At 40.0% G+C, this 12,991-nt stretch overlaps 1 protein-coding gene across 4 annotated transcripts in view; it reads right to left on the bottom strand.

The window, feature by feature from the left end:
- Positions 1 to 12,991, bottom strand: part of UBN2 (ubinuclein 2) — a 2,968,476-nt gene that overhangs the window by 1,115,694 nt on the left and 1,839,791 nt on the right. For all 4 annotated transcript variants that reach the window (XM_044074031.1, XM_044074022.1, XM_044074006.1 and 1 more), the window contains one exon: positions 8,091 to 8,209. In XM_044074031.1, coding sequence (XP_043929966.1) covers positions 8,091 to 8,209 — 119 coding nt within the window. The remainder of the gene's footprint in view (positions 1 to 8,090; positions 8,210 to 12,991) is intronic.

Here is a 12,991-nt window from a genome sequence, read left to right on the forward strand (position 1 = left end):
CCTACTCGCTCCATCGGCTGCATAAGAGATGAGCAGCACAGAGGAGTTGACTACAGAATTTAAGGTAGCAAGCTGTGCGGTCACCTTGTCTGACACCGCCGCAGCTGTAGAACCTTGGTGGGTATTTCCAAGCTCCTTCAGGAGATCCCTCTGGAGTCTGGTAAAATTAGTTAAGTAGTTCAGCGACCCGAGTGTAAAGGCTGCTGATGAAAACGTACACTTCCCATATCTGTCCATTGTTCGAGATTCCTTACTCGGTGGATGGACAGACGAAGTCTCAGCTAACTCCTTTTTGGTGGTTGCTGCCACCACCATAGCATCTACTGGGACACTTTTCATCAAGGATTCTTCATCAAATGGGGCAGTTATAAATTCACTGGGCCTCCTCGGAACAGGTTCCACAGATTCTGGAGAGCCCCACACCTTTCAACTGACTACACCAAGGAGCTGGTAGAAGGGCAGAGACACCCAAGAGGTGGAAGGTTGAGACTCAAATGCCTCCAGGTATACGGATTCATCCTCAGAAGGGGTAAGGTCCTTACAGCCATCTCTCTGCTTCAGGATCTCTAGGATGTCCGAGAAGGAGACATTCTCAGAGGGTGACTGTGGGGACACTTCTGAATCCTCCAAGTCCATATTTGAAGTGACCGACTCATTGGGGGAGTCTAGAGGTTTCCTCTTACATGTTTTCTTCCGAGGGACCTTCCCGGAGGGGTACTCTGGGGAGGTTTCAGAAGAAACGGTCTCATGCAATCGGGTGTCGTGTGAGAGTCTCTACACCTGGGGGGAAAGGGTGGTAAGGATGCAGACTCTGGCACATTTTGGGGAGGAATGTTCGGATCTGAGAGTGGAGCCATCTGGGGTGACAGCACTCTCCTCATGACCTCAAAGGCACCATGGCCCTACTCTGAGGGAGTTCCTGGCACAGAAGAACCAAGAGACTGCCCCTGAACCAAAGCCACAGGCTCTGAGGCCGATGTAGGTGCTGAGCTGACCCACACCAAGGCCTGTCTGATCTGACTCTCCTCCCCAGACCTGATGGGGGAGCGTCGGCTCCTAGACCTCTCGCTGGACAACTGCACTGATGAGATCGAAGAAGAAGTTGGATAAGAAGATCCTGGGACAGGCCTCGGCTCCAACGGTTCCACTACTATCGATTCCAAACACACTGGGTCTGAAGCCGATAGTTGGACTGGAAGAGGAATTGGTACAGGAGTGTAAATGACAGTCGGAGCAGATTCTGCAGTGGGAGGGCTCGAAAGAGTCTTGGCCAATGCTGGTGTCCGAAGGAGGCTCCTTACCACCTGCTCCACATCATGGTCTGATAAACTCCTGGAAGATCGAGAGGAGTGGCTTGAAGACTTGGCTGATTGGAGAATAGGTGAATGTAGCACTGATGAGACTGGCTCCAAGACAGGGGACCAGCTCGGGCTACAGATCTCTATCAGTTCCGAAAGTACAGGTGAATCAGACGAGACAGATTTTTCGGGCCTGAAAGTCTGAGTCCGAGATCAATTCCTTTGGCTATTTCCTCAATGGCTCAGAAGCTGGCGCCAAGAAAGATGTTAGTTTGGAGGACATGTCCGAGCTTGGTGAATGGGTCGATTTAGGGGAACTCTGTTTCCCTTCGACTGCCTCTGAAAAGGGAACCTTAAGTAAACCCCTTTCAATTTGTTTTTACATTCTAGTAAAACCCTAGAACTAAAAGCATGACAAATAGCGCAAGATTCCTGTAGATGGACCACACCCAAGCAGTAAACACAACTGGTGTGTCCATCTGTCAGAGACATTTTCTAGTTACAACTGTCACATTTTTTGAAGCCCGAAGGCTTTGCCCCTTTATCCTTACACATAATGGAACAAAAGCTTTGTCTAACCAACGGCTTATACTAGCCACCAACTTTAGCTAACTACCTTACCAGCAGTACTGAGAAAAACTAGACAAGAAAGGTCAACGAGAATATTTTATATATATATATATAAGAAAACACTAAAACAGGAGAACAGCAGCAGCAGGGAAATAAGGGCCCAAATCAGAGGCCTCTAACTTAAACGACGATTTCCTCTGGTAAGAGGAGATGTCACTTAAGAAAAACGACACTCCCTGAAACACAACGACCAAGGAGTGGGGAAGCCCTCTATAAAACAGGCTCAGTAAGGAATTCTCTAATTAAACTTCTTAGCGTAAAAACTAAAGGGATAACACTAACTACTCAACACAATAAAAAGCCTTAAACACAAGGAAATATAACAATGTAGGATAGAGAAGGAACAGGCCCTAGCAAAGAAGACCCGTAGGCAAACAAATAGCCAAAAGGCAAAGCAAGCTTTCACAGCAAAAATACACTAACTCTAGATATAATCAACTGGTATACCAAAAAAAAAAACACTTTAGTAGTAACAAGAATGCAAAAAATCTTTCTACTTAGTCTGGAACCTAGTAGGAAGCACCTGATCTAGTTTAGCGGCAAACCAGATCTGGGTAATCTTCCTTACGTATGACGGGATAAGGGTACAGCCTCGAGCCAGTGAAAGCTCTCGAGCTTTAGTAATAGGCAGAGTCAAAACCAATGGTTGGTTCCAAACCCAACCAGCAAGAATGAAGGCAAGATGGGAAAATATAATATGGTCTGTTTAATGAGGTAAATGTACATTAAACCAATGCTGGCTGTTACAATGGAGAGTGCAGTCTCTTTCCAGAGGTTATGGTGGCGGCACTCTGTGTAGGCAGTTGGTGGTCAGGCAAGAGGTGACGCTTGGACCATGTTACATTAAATCAATGCTGGCAGTTCCTTTCCAGAGGTTATGGTGGCGTCACTCTGGGCAGGCAGCTGGTGGTCAGGCAAGAAGTGAAGCTTGGACCTTGTTGCACTAAATCAATGGTGGCAGTTACTGTGGAGAGTGCAGTCCCTTTCCAGAGGTTATAGGGGTGTCATTCTGGGCAGGCAGTTGGTGGTCAGCCAAGAGGTAAATTTTGGACCTTGTTAAATCAATGCTGGCCATTACAGTGGAAAGTGCAGTCCCTTCCTGAAGGTTATGGTGGAGTCACTCTGGGCAGGCAGTTGGGGGTCAGGCAAAACATGAAGCTTGGACATTAGGTTATATGATATATAGCAATATATGTGAGGTACAATGTTTATGTTAGTATAGTTTGACTACTTTTATATGAATGTAAATTTGCCTATGTTACAAGTGATAATTCAATAAAGGTGTTTCGAAAAACAAAAAAAAGAAGCTGAAGGATTCCACCACCATGTATCTCCAAAGTCAGCAAACCAGCCAATGCATTCAAGACATGGTACATAAAATGTGCAAACTTAGACTCGACAAGCACTTACAGAGTTGTAAATATACTTGACAACAAGTAGGCCTACCCTTTTCTGTCATCTGTGTAACTTTCAATTTTTCTCCGTTTTAGAACCACTTGTTAATTGTGGAGATAGGGATTTCATCTGGTTAATGATACATGATACAACCTTACATACTGCACCACATGAACCTGATGGCTAATGGCACAGATGCCCACAGGAATGTACACCCTTTACCATTAGGAAGAACTCTTGCAGCACCCATTTTTATTACCCCTTAAGAACAGATAAATCTATAAATGGATAAAAAGAGAGTCAGTTACGGTGTTGTTAAACATACATTTACATTACTCCTGAACTCTAAAATCTAACAGGTTTCCTTCAGACAGGTGGATAAAGAATCAGGTTTCAAAGAAAGATCCGAGAAAAGCATCTGAAAAGGAATCCATAACATCAAGGACTGCTAGTACTTTGGCATATAGCAGCTTCAATAATTTAGTATATATTAATTTGGTGGATAAAGGCTAAGTAGGTAACTTACAAGTCTTGTGGTGAAAAGATTTTAACGTTAAATGGAATATCCTGGGGGAACAAATTATGTACAGAAGTCAAAAGGGGATACAAACTGATCTGAATAAATTAAGGCCTCATAATCTTCATTCAAAACAGACAGATGATGAAGAGCAGGAACTTTTTCTCTCTTCTGGAAGACTTGAGATGGAATGCTCCAGAGCTGATGAAGTCACAAAAATCTGCCACACCATCATGAAATACTTCTGTTCAAACTTGATAATCCAAATCTCCGAAGAACAATACTTTCAAAATACAACAGCTCACAGATAGTCCAAAAGAATCCAAGACTTGGACAGGGACAAAAGATATTTATTGAAATACAAGTATATGGAGTTAAGCACTTTCATCTGTTGTAACAGACTTTCTCTGAAGAATAGACAACTGTTTCAAAACCATTAAAAAAACCTCTTTGGTGCCAAAAATCAATTGTCATTTAAAGAAGCATGCACTACTATAATCAAGCTTAAACGACATGTGTCAAAAATATTAAAAACTTCCTACCTAAATGTTTATTATATTAAACCTAAATAAATAAAACCTAAAACATAGAAATATGTTAAAATTGTTAACCATTAAAACTTGATTCATCCGTTATGATAATATTAAAAATGGCTTAATACTAATAAATTCATTAATGCCAGGGAATCGTGTAGCATCAGTCAAAATCTGCCATTTAGTTTCCTTCATGGCTAACAAAGCTTTCCAATTCCCACCAAAAGGTGAAATATCTACAGTATCTATAATGGAAAATTTGAAACAATGTGTTTCCCCATAAGAAAAAATATGTCTGTAAAGAGCGTTTTTAGAATCTTTCGTTTTTATCTTATAAAAGTGTTCGTAAATATGTCTTCTGAAATGCCTCTCTGTTTTTCCAATGTAATAAGCAGGGCAGGACAAACATTTTGCAATATAAACAACATTTTTGGTGTTACAATTTCCTGCCCTGCATTTAATGTAGGTCTTATTATAATCCCCTAACTTAACACCTACATCTTCACAGATGGCATTACATTGTTTACAACACCCACATTTCCTTGTACCTCCAAATTTTGGTTTACCATAAGCTCTCATCTCCAATAACCTCTTAATGTTCGGTCCAGTTTTGTAAACAAAACTAGGCATCTTTCCCAGGATATCAACTAAATCTTTATCAACAGTGATCAAACTCCAATACCCATAAATAATATTTTTGATGTAATGTACAAAAGGAGAATATGTCAAGACACATACACATTGACTAATTCTGTTGTTAAGACCCTCACTAACCTTACTAATGGGACCCATTCCCAACACTGGGGGGTACTTGTTACCCCATTCTTGCTTAACATAATGGACAATGTTTTCCAAGAGTAAACTGGGATATCCTCTATTGAGAAACATAGACTTGATGAATTCAAGTTCTTTACACATAATTTCTCTAGTCGAGGACATCCTAGCAGCCCTTATACATTGCCCCTTAAAAACATTTTTAAAAATATGTTTTGGATGCTTATTACTGTATTGCAAGTAATCATTAGAAAAAGTCTCCTTTCTATAAATCCGAGAGGTAAATCCCTTGTCTGAATGACCAATGTGAAGGTCCAAATAAGCAATACCATTTATATTAATATTATGGGTAAACCTCAAAAATTCTGTTGTCTGGTTAATATAATCGATAAAAAGAGGAATATTATTTATAGGACCATTCCATAATATAAATAAATCATCCAAATACCTAGTGTAATATACAATATTGGAAAAGAATTCACTAGTGAACAAAAACTTAGTTTCCCACTCTAACATGACAAGGTTGGCAAAGATGGGAGCACAGGATGCTCCCAACACCACTCCTCTTCTTTGCCTGTAATATTCACCTTCAAATTGAATAAAGTTGTAATCCAGGACAAGTGCCATCATGTCAGTAATGAGACAAATACAGTCCCAGTCAAAGTCAGAGTAATTTCTAAGACTATTACTAAAGAATTCCAACCCAATGTCTCTCGGAATACAAGAAAAAAGATCAACTACATCAATAGTGATACAAACAAGTTCCTTTCTCCACAATTCTGGTGTCAATTGCCATAGGAAGGTCCAAGAGTCCTTAATGAGGTGAGGTATCTTATTATACATCAGTTTAGTCCACCGGTCAATGACTACACCAATGGGATAAATTTTAGAACAACTACCCGAAACTATTGGTCTAAAAGGAGGGTGGGAAAGGTTTTTGTGGACTTTAGGTATACCAAAAATAGTGGCCAAAATAGGAAATTCCACTTTCAAAAAATTATATACTTCACTAGTTATCCTGTTATCAATAAGGTATTCTTCTATGGCTAAATCAATTCTTTTGTGACCTATACTGATTTCATTTAAAGATGTCAGCTCATAGTTACCGTTTCATATAGTTGATTATAGTAGTGTATGTTTCTTTAAATGACAATTGATTTTTGGCGCCAAAGAGTTTTTTTAATGGTTTTGAAACAGTTGTCTATTGTTCTGAGGAAGTTTGTTACAACAGATGAAAGCGCTTAACTCCATATACTTGTATTTCAATAAATATCTTTTGTCCCTGTCCGTGTCGTGGATTCTTTTGGACTATCTGTGAGCTGTTGTATTTTGGAAGTTCTGTTCAAACTTGACATCACCAAGGCAGGATCCTCCACTGACATCTGGACACCTGACCTCTGATCACAGGATGCCCCATCCTCATACGTTCATGTACTGGGACAGTCACTGCCATAAGAATATACCAGACCTCTATATGGGCAGAATTCAAGCCACAGACATCATAAAGAGAAAATCAACCAAAGAAGTGGCTGAAACCCAGAAAGAATCTTGACACTTGGAGAGAGATAGACCAGAAGGGTGTTGCCCTGGTGTGGACATCAGACCTCTGGCACCCAAGAAGAATTTTTTAGAATCTTAAGTTTTCATCTTCAAGTGCTATTTTGGCCACCATTTAAGTAACTGAAGCAAACTCCTCTACTACTGCATGCCTCAATGGGACCTCCTGTACAAGTGATAAGTTAAAAAGACATCAAGGACATCCGCTTCTGCTGAGTGAAAAACTATTTTGTGAATCAGCTGCCAAAGAACAAGCTGCCTTGCCTGGCATGCCAGATTTAGTACTCTGTCAGCCTTGACTGCTCCTGGATGGTACCTGAAAGAACATTCTAAACTCTTAACTTGCTCTACACATTCCTTTTCCTGTTTGTATAAGAGGAGGATAAAGAGATACATACGCAGATGTTGTTAGAGGCACAGTCTATGTTCAATAAAAGGGTGTAAATTCCTAATTCTTCTTACTAAAATATGTGTGTTGAATGTGGCATACTGCCAAAAATCATCAACACTGTGTTCTTCCTCTAATAAAACATCTGGGCATATCAGAAACCCACAAAAAGTACTTGACTGTAAGTTTCTACAGGAAAAACATGTTGTGTCTTTCGGCTTTTCCCGGTTAGGGGTCGCCACAGCGGAACTCCGATCCGCTAATGATTGGTAGTTGATTTTTACGTGCCGAGTTACCAGCCCTGATGCACAACCTTCAACGAAGGTATGCCCATTCATGCATATCTCCATGCAGAAGACGCTCTAGCTGAGAATTGAATCGGACATAAAAAAAAAAAAAAAACATACAAAAAAGCACATATTTCACCTACAATTTCAATCACCACAAAACACCGTAAAATGACTAAAGAACATACCCTTCAAAATGCTTTAAGATCTTTGCCTGGAGGCGACACTAAGTACTCCAGACTAGTGGATTACATGTTCACTTCAGAAGCAAGAAGTACCTGAGCTGGATGCATGAGGGCTTTACTTTCAAGGCTTCCTCTAATAGCTACATTGTGAAAAGGTTGCTGTGTGTCCCTACAGCGATCCAACTGCTGGAAAATATCTGTATTGCTTTAACACATGCAAATAATGAATTCCTGACTCAAAGATTCTTAAAATCTTACTATTCAGTAAATGTACCGCTGTAGAGGTTTACAGTTTGCAGCTACTTTTAGCAGTTTCAACATGACTGAATGCTGTACTTGGGTTCTCAAGGCACACAAGCAGAGCAGCAGCACTTGCCTGACACCATTTATCCTAGGTACGTAACTGTACAATAACAAAGTTGTGTGTCAAACACAGTAAATCTAACAGTATATTCCTGAAACTGCCTTACTAATGTTACAAACTTCTATAATCTGACAGTCTATCCCAAGTGATAATTATACCTACTTTGCAAATCTGGCCTGACTGTGTGCCTGGCAAACCTCCTGATACCGTACTAACTGTTCAGGCATCATATTTGTGATAGCCACTTTCAGTTTCTGGAGAGGTTCCTTCAGACGATCATCCTGCAAGAATAATAAGAGAAGTGTTGAGAGACATTATGACTTCTTTTAAATTTTGCAAGTCATAAACGTTGTGGGCTGTTATTTTTACATTTTCATAGCTAGATAAATGTCAATGAGCCTAAGGCCTTTTTCAAAACTGATCCAGAAGTAAAACTCCAGACAAGGAACATCATCGTTAATATAACATGCATAGACAATTACAAAGTACCTCCAGACATGATACTAGTGTGGTAAGGAGTTTACAGTTATACTTGTAATACTTTATTATACATTTGCATTTCCACCCAGTAATGCAACATGTCATACACATGTATTGGGAGGTGGGTGCAATACATTCACTCATGTCAGACTAACATATTTACATCTAGTCTTTCCTAAGAGATAAGCAAACAGAACGTGAAAGAAGCATGGGGAGTAACACTTGTGCAGTTCTCACAGCACACAAAACTACAACTTGGAAAATCAAACACTGTAAAGCTCCGGCAGAGGAGACAAGTACAGTATTGGATATTTCAAGCAGAACGCTGCAACTATATCTAATAAACATAGCACAGCATTACAATGATATCCATTTTATGTGAGAACGCAGTCTTAAGTAATATCTTGTTAGCAAGAAAAATCTTTAAGGAGACATGCCTGTTTGAACGGGTTGGCCAGTTCAGAAAAATTAAGTCCTTCAGATGAAGTGTTAAACTACGGCTGGAGTTAGTGGTAGCTCAAATCCCGAGCACATATTGGAAAGAGTACAAGTTCCCAGGTGCCCAGGCCAAATTTTCCCTCGTCAGTATGAATACCTCCTTGGGTCTCCCCTGAAAAGAGGCCATTGGTCTAATGCAATTAACCCAGTCAACAAAGTGTACATAAAAATAAAAAAAATAAATATTAAAATAAAAAATGAGTCACAAAAGCTTGTGTGACCTGCTCTTTTTTTATTTAAATAAACTTTTTCTGAAGCAGTTTTTGTAGTGTCCACATATGGCCTGGATATTCCACTACAACTTGTGGAGACAGAAGCTTACAACCTTCAGTACACAACTATAAGGAGTGGAAAATTGTATGCCACCTGCTAGCTTGTGCAAGGCTTTTTCTATTTTATCCAGGACAGCTTTCTAAAACTAGAAATGCACCACTCCTGCCAAACACACACAAGAAAGCAATGTAAAAAAAAAAATTCTCAGACTCTTGCAATAAGAATGATTTTAGTCTAAGCAACATTCACATTTAAAAAAATTCTCAGACTCTTGCAATAAGAATGATTTTAGTCTAAGCAACATTCACATTTTTTTTGTCATTTTAACTCCCTTCAGCTGAGCACCAACTACTCCCAAGGCCTGTCCTCATCCACCTGGCATCATACAAACTTTAACCGAAATTTCTGGCCTGTAAAGAAATCAAAGCATCTGCGGCCACGTTAAACTGCTGCAGAGGAGTTTTCTCCTCATTTTCCACCCCCTGTCACATGCACTAACACCCGGATAGGTTAAATATGCAATGGGTGTCAGTAATGCACCACCCCTCACTTCTGCAAAAGGTTGACGTCATCAGTACTGTCTTGTTCACACACAGGTAACACTGAGCTGCTGTTTCTCTAGTCTTCACCAGGGAAATCAATTGTGTTAAATACTGAGTGGTGTGTGCCCCTTCCACCCCTGAATGCATTTGATCATTCTCCCTGTTTGTGCCGTCAAGAGTCCGAACTACTTTTCAATCTTGGGCAAACTGGTTTGGGCTTTACCTCTCCATTGGAGCTGGTAAAAAGTTCATTTTTTTGTGTACGTGCACTCTTACATATTTAAAAATGACAGCTTTCTAAACTCTTCTACAGCTTCATGGACAGTTGGGGAGGGGGAGGGGGGGGAGTTCCTACTGAACTCTTCCCCTTGCCAACAACAGCACTTTCATAATTTAAGCATTTAGCTGCAGTCTACATTTTGTTGTAACCACTAATGCAGGGAGAAGAAAGGTGTCTTGCAAAAACACAAATCAGTTTAAGCTTTAGGCAAGCACATGATATGGAAGGTTCCTTTCTTTTTAAGCAATAGCTTTTATTTTAACAAGATAAGTTGTACAAAAAAGTGCCATGGCATACTGTCATCACAGGTTAAACCATATTAAACTCAAAGCATTTTTAGATACTAAACACAAGTAAGAAGCAATCTTTTTTTCACCCTTTCCAAAAGAAAGGCATCTTGTCTTTAAGTACTCCTTGAAATTTCTATGTACAATAATGACTACAAATTGAACAATGATGCAATGCAATCATGTTATTTGTAACTGTGAAAATTAAAAGACAGAGCACTGACACTTATGGCACTGGCATGTTAAGTGGCAAACACTGTGCTGCCTGTTACACAAACGCAAATTAGTCACATATACAGACTTAGGATACCCTAAGCATCAGCATACTGAAATTAATCATATCAAGTGCCTAAACTGAGTCAAAAAACAGTGTACCCAGTATGTCCACACTATTTGCATCAGTAGGTATTATAATACTGCTGGCAATCTTTGGTAAAGCTCTGTCAACATCACAGCCAGCTCTAAAAGGATGTCAGGGAACAGACCCTGCTGAGACATTTTTAAGATCTGTTTACACACAACTCTCAAACTTTTGAAAGAGGGTCATGCAATGGCACTGTTCTAGGACTTCCCCTATCTGTATGCATGCCACACTTGTGAGGAGTACTACCGATACCTCTTACTGGAAACTTTGGATATTGTACTCCAGCAGTAATCACTAGAACTAGGAAGCAATACAATTTAACTTAGGAAGCAATACAATTTAACTTAGTAATGAGGTTATCAGCAAAGGCTGGGGAAAAAAGTACAGTCGTGTAAGCTGCACTTACCATAACAGTTAATGTTCAAATTCCTCAATGCAGCAATATCCTTAAGCTATATGGATTGTGTCTTGCCCAGGATAAAACAACCAGACAGTCATTAAAAAGCTCTGGGTGTCTCCCACACCTGCACTGTGACTACTGATTAATTCACATCAAGGGCTTGTCCAATCAGTCAGAGTGTAGACAATGTCAGGACTTTCTAGCACAAACAAAAACAGAAAGCATACTCATCCTGAAACCCTAAAAAGATACAAATGTAACTTCTTACCCAACTAACTTTACACAGAAGCAAGGGGCTGGAGGGAGGATGCAGCTACTGCAGCAGTAAGGAATTCAAAAATCTACTGTTAAGTGTAACGTACACAACTGTACTACGTTCATCATTACCACTGTTGTAGTATCCTGTGGCCATTCGGTTGACTACCAAAGGTTATCTAACCTAAGAGGTGGAAAGATAATGGTCCAGAAGCCCTTGGAGAACTGGCTTAGCAAAGCCAGTCCTCGACCTGAAGAAGGAATTCAGTTTGTAAAAGCATGTGCAGGGAACCACTTAGATGTCGCTAGAATGCTTCTGAATTCCACTCTTTTCCAATATGCCAACAAAGAAAATAATGTTCTACTAGAATGTGCCTTTAATCCTGCTTGAAATTGTTTTACCAAATGGGAACAACCAACAGGCACTATCTGAAATGACCCAGGTTGTCCTCTTCCAGCCCCATTCAGATTTCCTAAAGGACCTTGTACTGACAAGGTAATACCGGAGTAGCAAAAGCATGACCACAATATATGGAATCTTTTCTCCCCATCAACCAATTTCTGACAGAAATGAGGGAGGTTTTCTGTTAAGACTCAAGGCACACAATGAAAGTAGTGAGGGCATAAATAGGGGGATTTATTACACATATAACCCTATACGCATGGAATACCAAAGGGTTAATCCAGAATGAAAAGCTGCAACTCAGACACTCTCTTGCAGATGTCACATTGATAAATAAGTTACTCTACCAAACATGAACAAAAATAGACAGAATAACTACTTCAAATGTAGAGAGAAATATTTTTCCATCAAAAAGTAAAGATCTCAACAAAGTGTCACCTGTATAAGACCTGATCTTTTCACATTTCAGCAGAAAAATCCTCTTTGTAGGATAGCTACAAAGGGGAGGATCCATGGGCAGACATGCTGAAATGGCTGATAAATATAGCTACAGCTTAGTCTTGAAAGAAGGGGGGGATCCATGCGCAGACATGCTGAAATGGCTGATAAATAGCCTTGCAAAAGTAGTAAACAGGCCATAGGATAGTAACTTGCACATATGTTTGAGAACAAGAGGTGATAAGCTTGGACAGGGCACTGGTAATGCAAGAGGCACCAACTAGAAAGTCTCTTCCAGTGGTTAACATAATGAATTCATAGTAGCAGGATTTCATAGTTCCTTTAACAACGGATGCAAGTCCTCACAAAAAGTATGCCTAAAAGGTATCAAAATTGAATCATCCAGACAGTCAGTAGAAATTGTTTGAGAATGGGGTGTACCAAACTGACTCTGTCTTGAGTAAGCAGATCCACTATGTCTGGAAGCTTGTGCTAAATGCTCCTGACAATTACTTAAGAAGCAAGAACCAATGTTGCCTGGGTTAAAAGTAGTCACCATAAAGGTTTCTGGGACCTCCTTCTGAATCTTTGAAATTACCCTGGAGATCAGTAAGAAAGTGTGGAAATGCATAAAGGAACATCCCCAACCATAAGAATGAGACTGCATTAGGTGCAGGAATTGTATAATTGCCTGCTTTGAAATTAGGTGAACAGATCTACTTGAGGTATTCCCCACAAAACAGGTCAATTACTAGAAGACCTCCTCATTCAATTTCTAACTGTGAGGGTCTGTCTTGGCCCTGTTCAGCTTGTCTGCCACTATATTTTGCTCTGACAGAAATT

The sequence above is a fragment of the Protopterus annectens genome, chromosome 1.part1 (genome assembly GCF_019279795.1).
Source record: "Protopterus annectens isolate FY-2018-M chromosome 1.part1, PAN1.0, whole genome shotgun sequence".
Lineage (NCBI taxonomy): Eukaryota > Metazoa > Chordata > Ceratodontiformes > Protopteridae > Protopterus > Protopterus annectens.